Here is a 23,336-nt window from a genome sequence, read left to right as displayed (position 1 = left end):
GTGCATCTTCATCATTGTTCTTCAGATATTCTTCCAAAGCCATTTTTTCTTCTTCAACCATCTGATGGACTTGTAGCATTCCATGCCCACCTATTTGCCTTCTCCCATTTCCCACAATCGTCCTAACAGCTCTATCTTCCAAATATATCAATTCTTCTTCCTTTTCCTCAAATATATTCTGAATTCTTGATTTGTAAGAGGCCTTTTCCATTTTCAATATTATCACTCCATCTTCTAATTCTTCAGTTGTCTTGATCTGTCGATCAATTCATTCTTTTAAGTCCTCCATCTTGGGATCTGGTTGCTCTAGTTTTTCTTCTATTATCTGTGTTGTTAATTCCTTCTTTCTAATCATGTTCTGAGTTTGTAGATTTAGATTAGAAAATTGTTCTTTTATCTCCTTTGTGTTATTTCTAGTTTCATCCAATGTATTTCTAGATGCTAAATTTAATGATTCAAACTGCAGTGATTGTTGCATTGGCTGATGTGTTGCAATTCTTTTAAGATCCCAGAGAGCCAAAGATTAAGAAATTCAGCAGGAAGCAAATCCCATAAGGTGTGCCTTAAATTTTAAAGGAAGTAATGTGTATTTGGGAGTATTTGGGAGTGGAGCTCAAGCATTCTTGAGCTCTATTTCAGGGAATTATCACCTGAAGGAAGGTTAAGGAACGGATTCACAGCTGGTGAGATAGTATTTCTTTACTTCTTTCATCATTTAAGCATTGGCAGAATTTATTCTTTATGAAGTACTGAAGGGATCTAGTCGTAAGCTTATGAAATCAATATTTTACACTAGACTCATTCACGTAAGAGTGTGGGGAAAGTTGCATCTTTTTCTGCTTGCTAAAGTATTATCTTGTTTTTGAATAGATTTTAGATAATTATTAATAGTATTAATGGTATTATTATTTTTGTCTTAATTTGTTAATATTTGTTTTGAGAAGGAGTTAAAGTGTATTATGGTTTTGATTGATAGTTTAGTTGGTTTATGTTAGCTAGAGTATGTTTGTTTATTTGTTACCCTGTAATCAGCTCTGGGAAGTGGGGGAGGGAGGGAGGGAGGGGATGGGTGGGTTTATATTGTAATTTGTAAAACTTTTAATAATAAAAAAAAGAGTGTGGGGAAAGTTGCATCTTTTTCTGCTTGCTGAAGAATACTTCTAAATACTATTTGTTTTATGATCAATGAGATTAATAGTGACTTGATTTTATTAGCTCAAGACTCCTTGAGAAATCATAAAGCTGAGATCTTCTTTAAGATGTTCGGCTTCTTCAAATGTTCACTCCTTTCTGATAAATTCGGTCGCTCATCAGTTTAAATGAAAGCATGCTGGGGTTTTGAATGGAAAATGTGCTAAATGTGCTAAAATTGAATATAAAAGGAAGGGTGCAAAAGAAAATGAGCTACTGAATCTGACAGCCAGAGTTTCTGTTAACAACTCTTTGAAATCCAAAAACGATATGAGGTGATGTGGGGCTAAGAGTTACATGCCAAAGTTACTAGCTAACTTTGAAGAAAGGAAGAACAGTAAGATGCAAATGGTCCAAGGTGGACATCCAAGCAAGACAACGCTTTCTGAACTCAGAGCTGGCCCAGATTTCAAGGAAGGCAATTGCCACCCCCATCCAGGGACTTCTCACTGATTATATTAACACGTGTTTTATCTTAAGAAACTTCCTAATGGACAAATTATTTGTTAGGAACCTACAGCCAAGAAGATCTAATAGGTTCAGTTCTGGCTAAAGACATGCATCTGGGGCAGAGACACCCTTCACACCCTAATTAAGATGCGTAACTATAAATGATCAAAGTAATGAACATCAATAACATAGACTTAATTTTGTCCTCCAGTTCCATCCCAGACCTCTTGGCCAGTGACAGACCAGAGACATTTGGTACAATGAATGCCCTGCATTTTGCTGCTACGTTCTTTTCCTTCATCAGCCTTCTGTTCCTACTCGCTGCTTTGGGTTCAGACTATTGGATAGTGGATTCCAACAAACAGCTTGGTCTATGGAAATATTGTGATCACGGAACATGTTACTTACTAGGTGTGAAATCAGTGTCAGGTAAGATTCAGTATTCCAAATGCATCACTAGCCTGTGAAATGCACAAGAACATCTTGAATTCTTACCTTGTGTCTTCATTGGCTCCTGACAGCCTATTTACATGCCACCCGAACCTTTATGTTTCTGGGGATGATCTCTGGAGCTGTCTCTCTCGTTGGGCTTTGCATGCTGAATGAAAAATGCAGTTTTGGCAATACCAGTATCTCCACAGGCTGGATCGCATATAATGGCAGCTTTATTGCAGGTAAGCAGGTAAGAGTCTTTCCTCAGATATGTTTTTTTGCGTGACCGGCTGAAGGTTGACTCAGCCTTCCATCCTTCTGAGGTCAGTAAAATGAGGACCCAGATTGTTAGGGGCAAAATGCTGATTCTGTAAACTGCTTAGAGAGGGCTGTAAAGCACTGTGAAGCAGTATGTAAGTATAAGTGCTAATGCTATTTGAATCTTCCTCTTTATGAAATTATTTAAAACAACAACAACAACCCCACCCATACTGTCATTTTAGCAACACAGACTTGGCAATAACTTCAAGAGCTGGATTGCCTCTCTTGTGGAAAAATAAAAGCCTTAAAAAAATAAAGGACTTTTACGAATTTCAAGGGTGAAAGAGAGGTTTATTTTTGCACAAAAGGTTCAGAAGTGATTTAACAATCAGCAAATTTCTGAACAAGGGGGCGGGTCTAAACTAAAGCTTTATAGGTTTCTATAAAGCATAGATGGAATCTTACATTGTATATGGAGTCTACTTTGTGTAACATTCAGATAGTTTCTCACACGTTAGGTCCATTTCTCATGGGAATACAATGAAGGCAGTTTTTACTTTTATACAATGTTTCTAAATATGCATTAGGTCATTCACGTACTGTTAATACAGCTTTTGGCTAACACAGCTTTCTTTCAGAAATTATGCAGACACATGATTTTTGCTTTTAGTGATTTTCCATTATTATTATTATTATTCTACTTTATTCTTCTTTATTCTATGTTATTCTATTTCTTTCCCACTTTACATCTATTGCCAACTTTATTGCAGGTAAGGAAATTGCTATTTGATACTTCCTCTTTATCAAGTTATTTCAAAGAAAACCCCACCCATACTGTCATTCCTAATTCTACATTCTGCCTGCTTTTGAAATTCATTTTGGTTCAAGTTTCCTGAGGAAGTTTCAAATAGCAACAGTACTTAAGACTAATATACCGCTTCACAGTGTTTTACAGCCCTCTCTAAGCAGTTTTAAAAGAACTCTTTCTCTTTCTCAAGTGATTTATAAAAAAAACCCCAACTTTCTGTCATCAATCAGACAGGATTACCCCATCCTCTGGACTGCTTTGAAACCAGTTTTTTTTAAATAAACAGCATGACTGCAGCCAATGAACCTCAGGCCTAGTGGGCATATCCAAGGGCAGAAAAGGCATGGCTCCAGTATCTCCCAAGACAGCATTGTTTAGTTGATGGGAGATGAACCATACCTGCCTTGTCAGACTTTGCAGGATGGACAGGGACAATGGGACAAAGACAGTCCCATAAAGAGCCAGGGACCAAATAAGGAAAGGCTTTATAGATGGAAACCAGCACCTTGAGTTCCACTCAGAAACCAACTGGCAACCATTGCAGCTATTGAAGTGGTGGTGTCAGGTGGACATACCAAAGCCACTTTATGGACTAACTTTAGTTCCCAGTGCATCTTTCAAGGGTGTCTTCAAGTATGGCCCTGTATACACTATCCCAGACAAGAGACGGCTAAAGCATGAGTGACTGTGAGAAGAGCCTTTTGTTTCAGGAAAGCAGGCAGTTCAGTGTTGGAAGAGAGCCCTGGTGGTGCAGTGCAGTACTGCAGCTACTTCTGCCAACCGCCATCTGCCAGAAGTTTGTCAGTTGATTCTCAACGGCTCAAGGTTGAGCCAGTCTTCCATCCTTCCAAAGATGAGGACCCAGATTGTTGGGGGCAAAATGCTGACTCTGTAAACTGCTTAGAGAGGGCTGTAAAGCCCTGTGAAGCGGTATATAAGTCTAAGTGCTATTGCTATGTATAAATGAAAAAATGTGAAACCGAGAAAAAACAATTGGCAAAGTAACCCAAAGATGCTTTTTTTAATGTTTCGCGGTTCGAGGCATTGAAGCATGATACATGTTGTAAACTAACTTCTTTATTTGCTCCTTAACTTCACTCAACTCTGCATACAGTCATGCAGGCCTTTTATAGTCTTCCAACCCCCAGGCAGTCCAGCCAATAGGGAAACCCTTTTCTTTGCGCCTTGCGCATGCGCATCACTCTGGCACCAGCCAGTCTGGTCCCGGGCAGCTTTTAGGTTGCCCGGGACCGTTTGCAACATTTCTGGGCCTGCTGAGTTGCCTCATCAGGCCCAGCACACAACACTTTCAAAAGGCAACTGGGCTTTGTTTTTCCTTGAAGATGTTTCTCTTCTCATGCAAGAAGATACATAAAGCTTCTTACATGAGAAGAGAAACATCTTCAAGGAAAAACAAAGAAAGTCTAGTTGGCTTTTGAAAAAATCACTTTTGAGACAACCATGACCTGGATGACTGAGAACTTCCACAGACATTTGGCAGATAAACGCACTCTTCTCTATGCCAGTTTCTGAGTTTGGAGCAAATATGAAATGCTTGGACTATCTCAATGCAATAAGCACCCCAAGAGGTTGCCGCCTTCTTTGTAATGAGAGCAGAAAAGCCCATTGGTGTCTTCCATACTTCTGAAGGAAATGTTTCTATCTCTACCTCTTCCTTGATTTCCAGGCTTCTGCGTCATGATTGCCATGTCCATTTTCTCAGGAACATTTGGTTCCACCAACCAATATGGATGGTCTTTCGGCTTAGGCTGGGCCTCTTTTCCATTGTACATTCTAACCGGTAAGGATCTTTTTTGGATACTCTGGTGAGATTTTTTTTAAGGTACATCTTTATGCATTCTGTATATTTTGATAGCAGTGAAATTTGTTTCATTTTGGGTTGGAAACTAGGCATATTTCCCTGGCAGGGGAGGAATCAGCAACATCTAAACATCCAAACATCCACATATCCTGTATTACAACTTGCTTGCTTGCTTGGGATCAAAAATATTTGAAGTTTGGCTACCTGATATACCTGACATAAAGACTGCACGTAGTTAAGATTGTATGTAATTAAGAGTGATAGATCTATTCCGGATCATTGACTTTTGAGGATTAGAGCTTGGTTATAAGGAGATGAATAAAGAGATGAGGTTGAGTTCAAAGCTCCATAGATTCTTGGGTTTTTTTTAAAAAAAATTCTACTTCATTTGCTGTGTGGCTAATCTGTTATTTTTTTCTCTTTGGACAGGTTCTCTTCTTTATAGATTGCATAAGAGTACAGCAACATCAGCATAGAAGAAATATGGTGCTGCCTTTGGAGATGACCAGTGAAACTGCACTGGTAATCTGGGGGCACAGAGAATGTCCAATCAGAATTATTTGCCCTGCACCAAATTTATAAGATGAAGGATGAAGGCAGAAGAATTAGTTTAACTTTAGAAAAACAGCTGTACATTTCCAGCCCCTCCCCGTCCCATTTTTCTCTAAAATATTCAGATTGTTTCTTTCTGAAGGCCATTCAGATTCGCAAATGTTAAGAATTTTGGGAGACTTCTGCAAGCAGATCCCAGGAAGCAGGAATTCTACTCTTTTCCCTTCTTTCCTGTTCCAGGAAACCAAAGGTGCTTTTTGATTGATCTGTGCTCTGAGGGTCCACACCCATTTGCACTATTCAGGTGACCCAGAGAGCACAGATAAACCCCTAAGTGGCCTCAACGACTTTCAGAAAGAGTACTAACAACCAGATGACTGCAAGGAATATAAATCCACCATTCAGTCACAGTCACCTTTTGGATGAGAAGTGAAATGCCTTCAAGGAGAAACAAAGTCCAGTTTTGAAAAAGCATCTTTGGGACAATCATGACCAAATCTTTATGACTGTTTCAGGAAAGTTGATTTTCATTCTGCCAAAGGGAAAAGAAAAAGGAAAATTAATTTTCTTTCTGCCAAAAGAAATGGGATGGAATTTCCCTGGCATGCCTTCCTTCCTTAATTCCTCTAGTGGTGATCAAGGTTGGAGAATGGGAATTCTCTGGATAAAACCCCCAGATCACCTTTCCCGCATCTCAGATTTCCCCGTTCCATATCACAACTTTAATATTTGATTTCCTAGAAATCAGAGTTTTTCTACTTTAGAACTTGGATAAGGAAATCTAAAGAATTATATAACTCTTGGCATACACACTCCGGCTATGGCATTTCAGGTCTGTATAAACAAAGACTTCTTTCACCTGCTCTTCAACTGAGTCTTTGGTCTGAAAATATTTGAGGAGAAAATCGATAGTTCCATTCAACAGAATTTATGCAATTTGAACTACAGTACTTTCTACTATTGTTCTTGCACTAATGGCTGAACTTTTTTATCTCAAAACATGTGCAAAATATATTCTTCAATAAAAAAGGCAAAAGTATTTGCTGTGTTTCATGAGAATTTCAGTGGAGAAGGGAAACTTGGTTGGAGTTGGATGCCAACTAAGTTAGCTGCCCCTCAGCACCACTGAAATTAGTGGGGACTAAGTAATTGTTGATTTGTAGTGAGTTCCGGTAGGGACCTATTTGTAACTTAGTGAGTCCAACGCAGAATTTAAGCCTCTGATAATAAACTCAGCTAAAACTGCAATAATCATTAATGAAGGCTGTTAAATATAAAATATATCCAATAGCCAATATTTAGATAAATATAAGTTGACCAACCGTCCTTCTTTAGAGAGGACAGTCCTCCTTTTGTAAGTTCTGTCCTCCCTCAAAAAGTGTCCTCCTTCATGTCCTCCTTTTTGATATTTGAAGACTAATCTGCAGGGCTTTTTTCCCCCTCATAGAATACTCAGAACGGCGTTCCTGCACCTTTTTTTGATGGTTTTTTTTTCAACTTTTGCATGAGCTGTGCTACTCCCACTATTGGCTTTCGAAAGCCAATAGGAATTGCTGCTGAGCGCCCCAAAACACCTGGCTGGCAAACTTTGCACATGCAAGTTGTCTGTATTATTGTTGCAATGAATAAAATGTTTCTTTTATTTACGGTATTTTTTTTCTTCAATTTATTTGTGTCCTCCTTTTTATTGTAAAAAAGTTGGTCACCTTAATAAATAGGGAGAAGGAAATGGATCGAAAGAAAATTTTGTTTGATCACAGAGCAAAATATGTAGGACCAGCTAAATGCCGCTCATGATTTACAATAAAATGTAAGGCGGGAGAGCCAGTTTGATGTAGTGCTTAAGCCATCAGACTAGAAACCAGGAGATCTGTGAGTTCTAGTCTGACCTTAAGCAAAAAGCCAGCTGGGCGATCTTGGGCCATTCAGTTTCTCTCAGCTCTAGGAAGGAAGCACGTCACCACCTGGCCTTTGCTTGCAGAGAGCAGAATTAGCGACTCAGTGGGATGTTTGGGCCTTGGTCAATCAGAAGATATCTAGTATGTCCATGTCTAGGAAAGGAGGAATTTCTCTCCAGCTTGGCTTTATTTTCTAGCTGTGATGTCACCACTTTTTCAGTAATAGCTAGAGGTGAAAAAGAAAAGAAGACAGAGAAATACAAGCATCCACTCCTAGATACAAGACAATCTAAAAAAGAAAACCTAACTAAGAACATAAAGCTACACAAAATGATTCAGAATGAATTGAATTGACTTCTTAATGAGTTTTTTTGAGTGAATGAAAGGCATGCATGCAGTCCTCAACTTACAGCCATTCATTGAACGACTGTTGAAAGTTACAGTGGCACTGAAAAAAGTGACTTATGACTGATCCTTGCCCTTACCATTGTCACAGTAGCCAAACAGGGGGTAAAAATTTGGATGCTTGGCAACTGGCACGAACTGGTGATGATTGCAGCATCCCAGATTCACGTGATCACCATTTGCGATCCTCCCAATTGACTTCCAACAAGGGAAGTCCATGGGGGGATCTGGATTCACTTAGCAACTGTATGATTCACATTACAACTGTGGCAAAAGGGTTGTAAAATTGGGCATAACTCACTCAGCAGCCACCTTGCTTAGGAACAGACATTCTGCTTTCAGTTGCGGTCATAGGTTAAGGTCTACCCGTATAAACTTAACAAATAAATAAAATGTATTTCTAGATTCTTAGTGTTATGGTTCAAATGATTTAAAATGGTTAATGGTTCAAACTGCTGTGGCTGTTGCATTGCTGATATGCTGAAATCATTTGAAAGTCTCAGAAAGCGAAGGGTTAAGGAAGTCAAATGTTTCCTTCAGCAGCACATATATTAAAATTGGAACCACACAAAAAGTGAACAGGAAACGAATCTTATATGGGTGGGGAGACTATGGGGATAAAAGAAGTGATACTTATGTCTAACTGGGAGTGGAGCCCAAGCATTCTTGAGCGTTATCACCTGCAAGAAGACCAAGAAACAAATGATAAACTGTGAGGTAGTATTACTTTATCTCTTTAACCATTTAAGAGTTGGCAAATTTTATTCTTTTTTTATAGATATTTTATTGAGTTTTTATGGTTACAAATCTTTAGTGCTTAATAAACAACGTGTTCTGTGGGTTCACATACTTAACATTAGTGGTAATGCAACTTCCATTTCTACCCTCTATTCCGCTTTTCTAGCCAAATCCTCCGTTTTCTTTTGCTTCTTGTAGCAATTTCAGTCTTATTCTGGCTTTTTTGCCTTGCCAGATAAATTTCAAAATTAATACATTTAGCTCATAAAAAAAAATATCTCTAATTTTATTGTTTGAAATAGGAAAAATAGTTTTGGTAAAATAGTCATTTTCACCATTGCTATTCTTCCCAAGATTAATAATTGTAAATTTTTCCATCTTTCCAAATCTAATTTTATTTGTTTTAATAATTATCTTCTTTTAATGTCACACACCTTGCTGTTAAGTGTATCCCCAGGTATTTAACTTTCTGGATTATTTGAAGATCTGTTTATTCTGACAGTTGATTTTTTTTGTTTATCTGTAAGATTTTTAACTATCACTTTAGTTTTAACTCTGTTTATTTTCAACCCTGCTTGTCCAAATTCTTCAATCTTTGTCAATAATTTAGGGCTTTTCTCCAAGGGATCTTCTAGAGTAAATACCAAATCATCCGCGAATGCTTGTAATTTATATTTTTCATCTTTTATCTACATACCTTTAATTTCTGGGTCCTTCTAACATTTCTATTCAACACTTCCAGAGTTAAAATAAATAACAGTGAAGATAGTGGACATCCTCATCCTCTGCCTTTTTTAATATTAAAATTCTCTGTAAAATCTCCATTCGCTATTAATTTAGCCGTTTGCCTATAATAAATTGTTTTAATTATATTTATAAGGTTTTCATATAGTTTAATTGTTGTACCATAAATTGCCAGTTGACACTATCAAAAGATTTCTGTGCATCTAAAAAGATGATCTAAAATCATTCTTAGGTTGTTCTTTATTTCTCTCTTTGGTAAATATCCATTTTGGTCTGGAGGTATGAATTCAATCAATAATTTCTTCAGTCTTTCTGCTATTTTTGAGGCAAAAATTTTGTAGTCCACATTTAGTAACGATATTGGTCTATAATTCTTTACCTGAGTCAAGTCTGGGTCTTCTTTTGATATTAAAGTGATATTGGCTTCTATCCATGTATTTGGTAGTTTGGCCTCTACTGATACTTCATTACATACTTCTTACATTGATGGGCTTAGTATATCTTGTAGGCTTTTGTAAAATTCTGTGGGTAGCCCATCTGGGCCTGATGTCTCATTGGTTTTTTGTCTTTTTATAGCTTCTGTCAGCTCCATCGTTGTTATTTCCTCATTTAACATATTTTTAAAGTTCTCTGGAACCTTTGGTAGGTTAGCATTTTCTATATATTGTCTTATTTTTTCCTGAGTAATTTCTTTTTTATCATAAGGTATCTCATAAAATTCTTTAATTTTTTTTATATCGTATCATTTTGGTATTGTAGATCGCCTATCACATCTTGCTATTTATTTATCTGTTTTTTCTCTCTTTTTTCAGTTTGTAGGTTAACCATCTACCCGGCTTATTAGCATTTTCAAAGAAGTTTGTTTTGCTCTTTTAATTTATTGGGCCATTTCTTCTATTAAATATAATTTGTGTTTTATTATCTCCATTTCTTTTTTAAGCGTCTTCTTATGTGGGTCTCTTTGTAGTTCTAATTTTGACAATTCTTCCTTTAGCTTCATTTGTTCTTGGTTTTTTTTCCTTGTTCTTTTTCACCTTGTAAGTTATGGCTAATCCTCTAAAATATGCTTTGGTATCTCAAAATATGCTTTTGTATCTCAAAAGTTTTAGAGCGACGTATCTTCTTTCTTGTTTTCTTCATAGAATATAGAATTAGGAATGTCAGTATGGGTGGGGTTTTCTTTGAAATAACTTGATAAAGAGGATATATCAAACAGCAGCTAACTGAAACAGTTACAAGAAGCCAAGGAAAATGGAGGTTTTGGCTTGCCAGATTGGGTTTTATATTATCAAGCATCAGAGTTAACATGGATAAAAGAATGGATAACTCTTAGAAATAAAAGATTATTCTATCTGGAGGGACATGACCTGCAGCATGATTGGCATGCCTTTCTATGGTACGGAAAAAAATATACATAAATACTTCCAAAACCACTACATTAGAAATATATTCTTATTAACGTGGGAAAAAATAAAATGTAAAATTTATTTGAAAATTCCAAGATGGCTTTCAACATTGGAAGCATTCGTACATCCAAGTCTAATCAGTCTCAATAAAATATGGACATACAAAGATATTCTAAATTCTGAAGGGAATTTAAAATCCAGGCAAGAGATGGAAAATCAGGGCATTGATTTAACACAGTGGTCACATTTACAAATGCAAGTCAGATATGATAAAGATATTAAACAGTATGGATTTTACAAAGAACAGACTATGTTTGATCAGACATTATTAACTTCTGATCAAAAATTAATTAAAAATGTACAATTTCTTATTAAACTTCAAAATGGAATATGAACAAGTAAAAGAGACAATGATAGTATGGGCAAAGAATTTTGGATATAATATAGATTTTGAAAAATGGCAAAGTTTATGGGAAAGAAACTATAAATTGACAATGTCAGCTTCATACAAAGAAAACTTATATAATATGTTTTATAGATGGCATTTGCCACCAACAAGATTAGCAAAAATGTTTAAAAACATGTCAGAGAAATGTTGGAAATGTAAAAACAAACCAGGTATTATTATCGTATGTGGTGGACATGAGTTAAAGCAAGGAGATATTGGACAATAATCCACACTTGGTTAGAAAAAATGTTAGAGAAACACATAGACTATAAGCCTGATTTTTTAAAATTAGGTATAATGCCAGAAAAACTTGATAAGCAAAGTACATATTTGATTCTACATGTGATAACAGTGGCAAGAATTATATTTGCACAATATTGAAAGAATGAAGAAATACCACCAGAAGAAGAAATAATCAAAATAATATTAGACTGTGAGGAAATGGACAGACTTACTTTAAGGTTGAAAGAAAAAGAAGAAACAGAATATTTTCAAACTTGGGATCTATTTTATCAATGGCTAGAGAAAACATTTAGAGATTAGGAATTTAATCTGTATTAGTGAATAAGATACTCAGACAACACGTTTTTGTTGTATAATTATTTAAATTTAAATAAATTTAAATAAATAAAACTTTTAAAAAAATTAAGCAATGTGTTTGAACTGGGTGAAAGTATTTTTTTTTCCTGCTCTACTTTAAAAAAAAAATGTTTCCCTGGGGGAAAAATAGTCCAAAATCAAAGCAAGAGGGTGGGTGGATGGGGGGGGTTCTTTGGTGCCCATCCCCCCTAGAAGAATGGTGGTGGTCTACATCTAGGGGGAGAAAAATAGTCAGACTATAAAACTAAATTAGAAATAATCTAAAGTTGTAACACTGAAAAATTTGGGAGACTTAAAGTAAGTCACTTCCAGCTTATTCACAATCAAGTCTCACTATTCCTATGATCTGCAAGGACCCAGTCATGTAGGCAAGGTTGATCCCAACTACCAGGAAATACTGGGTGACAGGGAAGAAAGATGTGGATGTTTCCTTTGGATTAACCACATTGCTTTGCATATCCAAAGTAGCAAACTAAATAGAACAAAATGGGGATCTAGAACGTCAACTCTTCTGTTCCTAATCCATCTGTTATGCTGTGAACGGCAGAACAATAGGCTGATGCAGAAAGCTGACGGGCTCCCATCCAGGGGGCATGGGACATTCTCACATTCTAGCACTCTAGAATATCCCTGCTGTGTTCTTCAAAGGGAAGCCTTTCCCGAGTTCCTTTTTATTTGTTTATTTATTTATTTTCACATTTCTGTACCCCCCCTTCAAAGACAGAGATCTTTTCAATATGCAGGTTGGAAGTCATTTCATTGTTTATTTCGTTCTGGCACTGCCATTTTAATGCATAAGCGTAGCAGTGGGAATCTAGATAATGCCAAAGACATGTTACAATATTGTTCTGATGACAAGGTTCCACCTATCAATCTCATTGGAGAATCTTTGGTGATAACTCTCAGCAACTTTAAATTTCCTTGCCAAATCTTGCCAAATCAAATGACCAAATGACCTGAATAAATTATTAGTGATAGTAGGTAAAAGCACCATACCGGTAATAGATCTGGTTTCATCAGATCTGAATCTCATCTCTCAAGAAACCATTTGAAGGCACTCCTGCTGTTGTTGCTTGGAATTAACCTGGTGGAGTCCCTTTCTGATTTGCAAAAATGTATGCAAAGCTTCATTTGAGGAAAATATAGGACTGAATGTGGGTGGAAACATCTCTTGGTGGAAAGACAAAGTCAGTTCAGACTGGGATGCTCCCTGAGAGACAATTGTTTTATTCTATGATATATTGTGAAATACTCACCCATTGGCAAAAAATTGTGTGCCACCTCTATAGTTTTTGACAGCATAAAGAGAAACGTTTTGTGGAAGACACATTTAATCATGGAACACGGATTCTTCTTTCTGGTAATGCTCTCTAGTCAGATATCAATTTGAAAGTCTATTCCGGGGTCAAAGACTCTCAGTTTTCCCAGGGAGTTTATCATGGCACTAAAATCACCCCCAAATTCTTAGCATACAAAGTAATTAAGATGCGTAACTATAAATGATCAAAGTAATGAACATCAATAACATAAACTTAATGTTGTCCTCCAGTTCCATCCCAGACCTCTTGGCCAGTGACAGACCAGAGACATTCGGTACAATGAATGCCCTGCATTTTGGTGCTATGTTCTTTTGCTTCATCAGTCTTCTGTGCCTGCTCGCTGCTTTGAGTTCAGACTATTGGATAGTGGATTCCAGCAACAATCTTGGTTTATGGAAATTTTGTGAACACGGAACATGTCATTCACTAGGTGTGGAATTTGTGCCAGGTAAGATTCAGTATTCCAAATGCATCACTAGCCTGTGAAATGCACAAGAACCTCCATCTTGAATTCTAACCTTGTGTCTTTATTGGCTCCTGACAGCCTATTTACATGCCACCCGAACCTTTATGTTTCTGGGGATGATTGCTGGAGCTGCCTCTCTCGTTGGGCTTTGCACTCTGAATAAAAACTGCAGTCTTGGCAATACCAGTATCCCCATGGGCTGGATTGCATATATTGGCAGCTTTATGGCAGGTAAGCATCTTTGCAATAATCTTTTCCCAGATGTGTTTTTTGTGTGACTTAATTCAGCACTATCACAACTATTTATAGTATGGTGTGTGTGTGTGTGTGTGTGTGTGTGTATAGTATAGTATAGTATAGTATAGTATAGTATAGTATAGTATAGTATAGTATAGTATAGTACTATACTATTATAGGAACTATGGTGACACAGTGGTTAGAATGCAGTATTGCAGGCCAATTCTGCCAACTGCCAGCAGTTCAGTTCTCACTGGATGAAGGTTGACTCAGCCTTCCATCCTTCTGAGGCCAGTAAAATGAGGACCCAGATTGTTGGGAACAAAATGCTGATTCTGTAAACTACTTAGAGAGGGCTGTAAAGCACTGTGAAGCAGTATGTAAGTACAAGTGCTAATGCTATTTGAAACTTCCTCTTTATCAAATTATTAAAAAAAACCAACCCCACCCATGCTGTCATTTTAGTAATGCAGACTTGGCAATACCTTCAAGAGCTGGATTGCATCTATTGCCAACTTTATTGCATGTAAGGAAATTGCTATTTGATACTTCCTCTTTATCAAGTTATTTCAAAGAAAACCCCACCCATACTGTCATTCCTAATTCTACATTCTGCCTGCTTTTGAAATTCATTTTAGTTCATGTTTCCTAAGGATGTTTCAAATAGCAACAGCTCTTAAGACTTATATAACGTTTTACGTGTTTTACAGCCCTAGTGGGCATTTCCAAGGGCAGAAAAGGCATGGCTCCAGTATCTCCCAAGATGGCATTGTTTAGTTGACAGGAGATGAACCACACTTGCCTTGTCAGACTTTGCAGGATGGACAGGGACAATGGGACAAAGACAGTCCCATAAAGAGCCAGGGACCAACTAAGGAAAGGCTTTATAGATGGAAACCAGCACCTTGAGTTCCACTCAGAAACCAGCTGGCAACCATTGCAGCTCTTGAAGTGGTGGTGTCAGGTGGACATACCGAAGCCACTTTATGGATTAACTTTAGTTCCCAGTCCATCTTTCAAGGCTGTCTTCAAGTGTGGCCCTGTATACACTATCCCAGAGAAGAGACGGCTAAAGCATGAGTGACTGTGAGAAGAGCCTTTGTTTCAGGAAATGAGGCAGTTCAGTGTTAGAAGAGAGTCCTGGTGGTGCAGTGCAGTACTGCAGCTACTTCTGCTGACTGCCGGCTGCCAGCAGTTCGTCAGTTCGATTCTCACTGGCTCAAGGTTGAGCCAGCCTTCCATCCTTCCGAAGTCGGTAAAATGAGGACCCAGATTGTTGGGGCAAAATGCTGACTCTGTAAACCACTTAGAGAGGGCTGTAAAGCACTTTGAAGAGGTATATAAGTCTAAGTGCTATTACTATCTATATATGGGAAAATGTGAAACCGAGAAAACAAAATCGGCAAATTAACCCAAAGATGCTTTTCAAAAGACAACTGGGCTTTGTTTTTCCTTGAAGATTTTTCTCTTCTCATGCAGGAAGTTACACAAAGTTCTTTCCTTGGATGAGAAGCAAAATGTCTTCAAGGAAAAACAAATTAACGCACTCTTCTCTATGCCAGTTTCTGAGTTTGGCGCAAATATGAACTACTTGTACTATCTCAATGCAATAAGCACCCCAAGAGGTTGCCACTTTCTTTGTAATAAGAGCAGAAAAGCCCATTGGTGTCTTCCATACTTCTGAAGGAAATGTTTCTACCTCTACCTCTTCCTTGATTTCCAGGCTTCTGCATCCTGATTGCCATGTCCATTTTCTCAGGAAAGATTGGTTCCACCAACCGATATGGATGGTCTTTTGGCTTGGGCTGGGCCTCTTTTCCATTGTACCTTCTAACTGGTAAGGATCTTTTTGGGATACTCTGGTGAGATTTTTTTAAAGATACATCTTTATGCATTCTGTATATTTTGACAACAGTGAAATTTGTTTCATTTTGGGTTGGAAACTAAGTGCATTTCCCTGGCAGGAGAGGAATCAGCAACATCTAAACATCCAAACATCCACATATCCTGTATTACAGCTTGCTTGCTTGCTTGCTTGGGACCAAAAATATTTGAAGTTCTGTTACCTGATATACCTGACATAAAGATTGCATGCAATTAAGATTGTATGCAATTAAGACCAATAGATCTATTCTGGAACATTGACTTTTGAGGATTAGAGCTTGGTCATAAGAAGATGAATAAAGAGATGAGGTTGAGTTCAAAACTGCATAGATTCTTGGTTTTTTTTTTTAAAGAAATCTACTTCTTCTGCTCTGTGGCTAATCCATTATTTTTTCTCTTTGGACAGGTTCTCTTCTTTATATGTTGCATAAGAGTACAGCAACATCAGGATAGGAGAAATATGATACTGCCTTTGGAGATGACCAGTGAAACTGCACTGGTAATCTTGGGGCACAGTGTTATGTGGTTTTTTTTATTCTTTATCTTTTGTATCTTGATGTAATAAAATTAGATCAGTAAAGACATTTTCTTCCAAATATAAAAGCAGATAATTTAAAATTCAATAGCTCAGTAACTGTTTCTTTGATAAATTCGGATTTGTTTTTGAAACTTCTGGGTTCTGCCATGGTCCTGGAGGGGAGGGGGGAAGCACTGTGGGTTATTGCTCTGTTTTCCTTTATTGCCACACTGTAACACTTTGCTGTTTCTGCATACTTCCTCTGTGAACTATTTCTCCCCTTGATGTCAGCTAGAAAGAGGGGGCAGAAGAAAGGAATGTGCCTCCGACAACTAGTTTATCTCCGTGTTCAGAAGGGAAGGTGTGATGAGCTGACAAAACATCGCTGCAACACTGAGACAGCCTGGTGTTATCTGCTCTTTCCCACAATGAGCAACATCTGGGGATTGGCCCATTTTAACCGAACGGATGAACTTTGGGGTGGGGTTTGCTTGGGACACTTTTAATCTATTGATCTGAGAGGGAAACCCTCAGATCCTGTCTATTACGCTGGCTGTCAGCTTCTCTTAATAAAAGTTCCTTTTGGAGGAAACTGCTTCCATGAGTTCTGCTTTCTTAGGATGAGGTTTTGAAGTGGGCCCTGACAATAACATCATCAGGGCTGATGTTACCTAATTTGGGTAATGAAACATCTGCAAGAAAACAAGCAAGCTCAGAGAGCACCAAGGAGCCCTCATTTCAACTCTGAGCTACAGATATTCTCCTTTATTGGTACATGGAATAGTCTCTGGAACTATTGGCAATTAACCTTGATTTGAAGAAGACTTTGGCAAATAGTAAAGTTTCTCTGCATCTCTGGATGTAGCTTGCTTGAACAGGTGGAGAGGGAGGGAGGGCAGATGTCCTCACACAGTGCATTGCTACAGTAAAGGAGAACATCCTTGCTGGAATAAACAGAAGTAAAAAAAATTAGTGATACAGGGAGGTCACAATTACTGGGAGTTTGAATGGCGCTGTATTCTATTTAGAGTGAATTATAAATTGATACCAGGCATGTTTAATATAAGCCAAAATTCAATTAATGTGAGGCTAGCACATGCACAGTTGAGGCTGGCACACATGTGTAGTTGCTATTGGGGTTTTAGATGTTAATCATCATTTGTGCAAAATGGAAAAAAAAGAGTCTGCTCAAAGAAGGTACAAAAAAAGAAGAGATATTTTGAAGAACTAAGCAGAATATATGACATAACAGGTACACTCTGAATATGGGTTCATTCTGTTATGGTTGTACAGTAATTCATTAATAAAAGTATCAATCTGTTTATTACAGCCGTAAGGCCAGACATAATCAAAATGTATACAACAGTAACAATTTTGCTTCCATATTTACAGGATATAAAACCACCAAACAATATAATATGATCCAAAATTCTTAAAATAAAACTTAATAAAAGTATAAAAATATTTTTCAAAATTTATAATTGCCTATTTTTTTCAAGCTGGAACCAGTTATCATATTTTTCACAGAAATATCACTTTGAACAGTACAAACTTGAATAATGCAACCATTTCATGGGCTTTATTAATTGATATATTTATTAATCGAGACCTACCTGTATGGGTTCATTAAAAAAAGAAACATTCTGTCCTGATCTTGTTACTCTTGTAGAAATATTTTTACCTATCTGTCTAAGAGAGGCGGCTATTCAGATGGAAAGAAACATAAAATAAGATTGAATACAGAGAGACAAACAGAAAATTGAAATCCCTTGGTGCATGGGTGGATGTCCCAGATGTTGATGACATTGTAGAGGGAATGGCCCCAGACTCACAAAAGAAAATCAAGAGCAATGTTTTTTTTAAAAAAATTAAACATCTGGAATTGAACTAAATTTCACTGGATTTTAATGACTGTATCCTTAGATGTTGCCAAAGGTTGGTATTCAAAATCTGACTAGAAGGAAAGAAGGAGGAAGGAAGGAAGGAAGGAAGGAAGGAAGGAAGGAAGGAAGGAAGGAAGGAAGGGGAAATAAATAAATAAATAAATAAATAAATAAATAAATAAATAAATAAATAAAGAAAGAAAGAGTAATTATTATTGAACTCTTTAAAAAAATAATAATAAAATATCTTAAAGAAGATCTCAGCTTTATGATTTCTCAAGGAGTCGTGAGCTAATAAATCAAGTCACTATTAATCTCATTGATCATAAAACAAATAGTATTTAGAAGTATTCTTCAGCAAGCAGAAAAAGATGCAACTTTCCCTACACTCTTACGTGAATGAATCTAGTGTAAAATATTGATTTCACAAGCTTACGATTAGATCCCTTCAGTACTTCATAAAGAATCAAATCTGCCACTTCTTAAATGATTAAAGAAGTAAAGAAATACCATCTCACCAGCTGTGAATCCATTCCTTAACCTTCCTTCAGGTGATAATTCCCTGAAATAGAGCTCAAGAATGCTTGAGCTCCACTCCCAAATACTCCCAAATACACATCACTTTCTTTAAAATTTAAGGCACACCTTATGGCGTTTGTTTCCTGCTGAATTTCTTAATCTTTGGCTCTCTGGGATCTTAAAAGAATTGCAACATATCAGCCAATGCAACAATCACTGCAGTTTGAATCATTGGATGAAATACATTGGATGAAACTAGAAATAACACAAAGAAGATAAAAGAACAAATTTCTAATCTCAATCTACAAACTCAGGACATGATTAGAAAGAAGGAATTAACAACGGAGATAATAGAAGAAAAACTAGAGCAACCACATCCCAAAATGGAGGACTTAAAGGAAGGAATTGACCGACAGATCAAGACAACTGAAGAATTAGAAGATGGAGTGATAAAATTGAAAATGGAAAGGCTTCTTACAAATCAAGAATTCAGAATATATTTGAGGAAAAGGAAGAAGAATTGATAGATTTGGAAGATTGAGAAATATAAGCTTTGTAATTAGAATATTAGATCTTGGTATGAGAAGAGAAACAGGAAAACGCTATGAAGTTTGAATAAGGTAAACTTTTGGTCACCTAAATATAACTTACTCTGAAATTACTAACAATAGAGACATTTCGAATACTGATGGGAAATTAAAATTAAAAAAAAGCAAAAACAGGACATTGATTGACTATATGGATGTTAAGTGCAAAAGCAATTAAGATATGTACTGGTTAGAAAAGTTACTTAAAACTGACACTTTTGATAAATGTAACAAAGATTATATTTAGCTGATAACAATAAGAATTGTATTTTTCCCATCATGGGAAAATAGGTATTGCTGGAAGAAGAGAGGAAACGTTTCGATGGTGTAATATTGGATTTAGACTAAAGAAGGTAATGAATATTGCTGAATTAGTAATGGACCCAGACAACAGGTTGCTTATAAAATATTTGACTGTAAAACCAGAAAATTAATAAAATATTTATATATAAAAAAGAATGCTTGAGCTCCACTCCCAAATACTATATATTAACACATGTATCACTTCCTTTAAAATTTAAGGGAAACCTTATGAGGTTTGTTTCCTGCTGAATTTCTTAATCTTTGACTCTCTGAGATCTTAAAACAAATGCAGCACATCAGCCAATGCAACAATCACTGCAGTTTGAATCATTAATAATAATAATTATTATTATTATTATTATTATCGATCATCGCATAGTCAGCCAGATGTTCAGACTGGATTTGGCATTTTGTCTACCTATCGAGTCCTTACCCAGGACCTGGGATAGGCAGATGTGGATGTTTGATGGTATTACAGATATTGTCGCAGAATGGAAGCAGTTCCTAGTAAGGCCGCCTTTTGCAATTGACTAATAGCGAATTTGTCAATTATTATTATTATTGATCATCGCACAGTCAGCCAGATGTTCAGACTGGATTTGGCATTTTGTCTACCTATCGAGTCCTTACCCAGGACCTGGGATAGGCAGATGTGGATGTTTGATGGTATTACAGATATCGTGGCAGGATGGAAGCAGTTCCTAATAAGGCTGCCTTTTGCAATTGACTATTAGCGAATTTGTCAATGCCAATGGTGTTCAAGTGGTGCTCCAGTTGTTTTCGGATTGCACCCAAGGCGCCTATTACTATTGGTACTACCCTTGCTTGCTTTTGCCACAGTCTTTCTATTTCTATTTGTAGGTCTTTGTATTTTGTTATCTTCTCCAGTTCTTTCTCTTCTATTCTGCTATCTCCAGGAACTGCCACGTCCACTATCCAGACTTTTTTGTCTTTCTTATCGACAATTTTTAAGTCTGGGGTGTTATGTTGCAGGTGCTTGTCTGTTTGAATTCTGAAGTCCCAGAGCAGTTTAATTTTATCATTTTCTATGACTTTCTCTATTTTATGATCCACCAGTTTTTGCTTACAGGCAAATGATATTTTTTGCAGATCTTCCAATGCACCATTGCTGCTACTTTGTCATGCCGCTGCTTGTAATCAGTCTGTGCAATCTTCTTGCAACAGCTTACCAAGTGTTCCACTGTTTCTTCAGCTTCTTTGCATAGGCGGCACTTACTGTCTGTTGCTGTCTTCTCAATTTTGACTTTGTATGCATTTGTCCTTAAGGCTTGGTCTTGTGCAGCCAGAATTAGTCCCTCGGTCTCTTTCTTCAATTTTCCTGCTCTTAGCCATTGACATGTTTTATTATTATCTGCTTTCCCAGCTATTTTTTTCATGTATTGGCCATGTAGTGCTTTGTCTTCCCATGCCTCTATTCTGTTCTTCATTTGGTCTTTCTTGTAGGCCAGTTTGGTCTCTCCAGTAGTTAGTAAGCCTTCCTGATATACTATTTTCAGTGCATCTTCATCATTGTTCTTCAGATATTCTTTCAAAGCCATTTTTTCTTCTTCAACCATCTGATGTACTTGTAGCATTCCACGCCCACCTATTTGCCTTGGTAAATAAAGTCTATCAATGTCACTGCGTGGATGAAGGTCATGATTCATTGTCATTATTTTTCTGGTCTGCCTATCCATTGCTTTTAGTTCTGCTTGAGTCCAGTCCACTATTCCAGCTGTGTACCTAATGACTGGGATTGCCCAGGTGTTGATTGCCTTTATGGTATTTCCTCCATTGAGTTTGGATTTTAAGATCTTCTTCACTCTCTTGATGTATTCACCTCTAATCTTTTTCTTGACTTCATTGTGCTTGATGTTGTCAGCTTGAAGGATACCCAAGTATTTGTAGTACTCTTCCTCATCCAGACTCTTAATGTTATTTTCGTGGGGCATCTTGATTCCTTCAGTTTTCACTATTTTTCCTTGGTTGATAGTAAGTGTGGCACATTTGTCCAAGCCAAACTCCATTACAATATCTTGGCTATATATACGGACAGTGTTGAGCAGCGATTCTATTTCAGATGATGTTTTTCCATACAGCTTCAGATCATCCATATAAAGGAGGTGGGATAGTCTTGCAGATGTTTTTGATGTTTGATAGCCATGTCCTGAGTTATTCAGTATTGTTGACAAAGGAAACAGTGCAATAACAAATAGTAATGGTGACAATGAATCTCCTTGAAATATTCATCTCTTGATATTAACCTCTCCCAGTCTCTCACCATTGATCTGCAACTGTGTCTTCCATTGTGCCATCGATCTTTGCACAAATTTTCTGATGTTTCTACTGACTCCTGTTATTTCTAGGCACTTTATTATCCAATCATGTGGCAGAGAGTCAAATTCCTTTTTGTAGTCAATCCATGCCACATTCAGGTTGGTCTTCCTTCTCTTGCAGTTTTCCAAGATCATTTTGTCTATTAGGAGTTGATCTTTTGTTCCTCTGCTATTGGGGCGGTTTCCTTTCTGCTCAGGTGGAAAGAGATTGTTTTCAACTAGATTCTGTTGTACTGCATCAGCTACAACACCAGTTAGTAATTTGAAAGTTGTTGGTAAACAGGTAATTGGCCTGTAGTTGCCTGGTGTTGCCCCTTTTGCTGGATTTTTTATTATTAGGTAGGTTTTCCCAGTTGTTAGCCACTTTTCAATTTCTCCTCCTTGTAGTATATTGTTGAACTGCTTGGAAATGAGTGGGTGTATAACAGTTAGATATTTCAACCAAAACCCATGCAGTTCATCTTCACCTGGTGCTGACTGTTATGTCCTGAGCCTTGGAAGCAGGCTCAGGGCATTGCAAGCGGTCCCGGGCAGGTGCAAGCTGCCCAGGACCAGACAGGCTGTCGCCAGTACGTGTGCGCATGCGCGGGTGCTGGCACACCAAAAGTAGCTGATTGACCCGGGAAAGGCCTATAAAAGGAGGCCGAGAGTTTTGGGCGTTGCCGCCATATTCCAATGTAACCTGAACTGAAGAATAAAAGGTTTCCTGAGAACTACAACTGCTTCTCGTGTCTTACCATTTCGCGACAGACCTAACACTGGCGATGAAGGTGGGATTGCCTTACATCGAAGAAGAAAAGGTGGTAAGCTTACCCGAGTGAGTCCGGAGCGGCAGGAACGGCATTGACTTGGCAGCTACCCGCCAATCCAGTGCGCATTCGGGGGTAGGCTGGCTGATAGACCCTTCCTGATTCGAAATGGCAAAGATTGGAAGGCTTTCGGAATTCGACGTCTCACATCCAGAGAGGTGGGAGTCCTACGTAGCCAGGGAGGAAAACTACCTCAAAGTGAACCAGGTGAGGGAAGAGAGCTTGAAGGCTTCCACTCTGCTGTGCATTTGCGGTCAAGACACATTCGAAATCGCTGAGAACCTCGCAGCACCTGTTCCTTTAGAGTCTGTCAGCTACGCAGATCTAAAGAAGTTAGTGAAGGAGCACTTCCAGCCTAAGATGTCCGTCGTAGCGTGGCGTCACACCTTCGAGCAGAGGGATCAACGACCCGGAGAATTGGCCAAGGAGTACATCGCCGCACTGAGGAAAGCCGCCAAACATTGTGAGTTCAAGGACCTCGAGGAACGACTGAGGGACCGGTTTGTATGCGGGCTAAGGCATCGAGAGTTGCAACAGAGACTTTTCGCCAAGGAGGACTTGTCTTTCCAAGATGCCTTGAGAGAGGTCACCACAGAAGAAGCAGTGGGCGGCGCCATCAAGAACATGCGGCCGATCAGGAACAGTCCAGATGCTGCGTCCGTGCACCAGGAAGAAGTCCAAAGAAACTCCGAGGAGGATCCGGACGAGGAAGTGGACCGTC

At 37.8% G+C, this 23,336-nt stretch overlaps 2 protein-coding genes across 2 annotated transcripts; both read left to right on the top strand.

Annotated features, from left to right (window-relative positions):
* The first annotated feature begins 565 nt into the window (after positions 1-565).
* On the top strand, positions 566-5,859 carry LOC120298686 (lens fiber membrane intrinsic protein-like). The gene is made up of 5 exons (XM_039322664.1): positions 566-683; positions 1,853-2,070; positions 2,163-2,315; positions 4,830-4,943; positions 5,394-5,859. Exons 2-5 carry the CDS (start codon positions 1,902-1,904, stop codon positions 5,438-5,440), a joined length of 483 nt encoding a protein of 160 aa, XP_039178598.1. The 5' UTR covers positions 566-683; positions 1,853-1,901; the 3' UTR covers positions 5,441-5,859.
* Positions 5,860-8,408: 2,549 nt separating this feature from the next.
* On the top strand, positions 8,409-16,245 carry LOC120298735 (protein NKG7-like). Its single transcript, XM_039322728.1, has 5 exons — positions 8,409-8,536; positions 13,305-13,522; positions 13,619-13,771; positions 15,501-15,614; positions 16,068-16,245. The coding sequence occupies exons 2-5, from the start codon at positions 13,354-13,356 to the stop codon at positions 16,112-16,114; spliced, it is 483 nt and encodes a 160-aa protein (XP_039178662.1). The 5' UTR covers positions 8,409-8,536; positions 13,305-13,353; the 3' UTR covers positions 16,115-16,245.
* Positions 16,246-23,336: the final 7,091 nt, after the last annotated feature.

The sequence above is a fragment of the Crotalus tigris genome, unplaced genomic scaffold (assembly GCF_016545835.1).
Source record: "Crotalus tigris isolate CLP2741 ecotype Arizona unplaced genomic scaffold, ASM1654583v1 scf7180000024119.3904262, whole genome shotgun sequence".
NCBI classification, from domain to species: Eukaryota; Metazoa; Chordata; class Lepidosauria; order Squamata; family Viperidae; genus Crotalus; species Crotalus tigris.
This window is presented reverse-complemented; position numbering and strand designations above follow the sequence as displayed.

Bases quoted from the DNA above. Each gene is read 5' to 3' on its own strand.
- LOC120298686 (XM_039322664.1), top strand. From the start codon at position 1,902: ATGAATGCCCTGCATTTTGCTGCTACGTTCTTTTCCTTCATCAGCCTT. The intron at 2,071-2,162 runs GTAAGATTCAGT...GGCTCCTGACAG, and splicing joins AGGTGTGAAATCAGTGTCAG to CCTATTTACATGCCACCCGA. The intron at 2,316-4,829 runs GTAAGCAGGTAA...CTTGATTTCCAG, and splicing joins TAATGGCAGCTTTATTGCAG to GCTTCTGCGTCATGATTGCC.
- LOC120298735 (XM_039322728.1), top strand. From the start codon at position 13,354: ATGAATGCCCTGCATTTTGGTGCTATGTTCTTTTGCTTCATCAGTCTT. The intron at 13,772-15,500 runs GTAAGCATCTTT...CTTGATTTCCAG, and splicing joins TATTGGCAGCTTTATGGCAG to GCTTCTGCATCCTGATTGCC. The intron at 15,615-16,067 runs GTAAGGATCTTT...CTCTTTGGACAG, and splicing joins TCCATTGTACCTTCTAACTG to GTTCTCTTCTTTATATGTTG.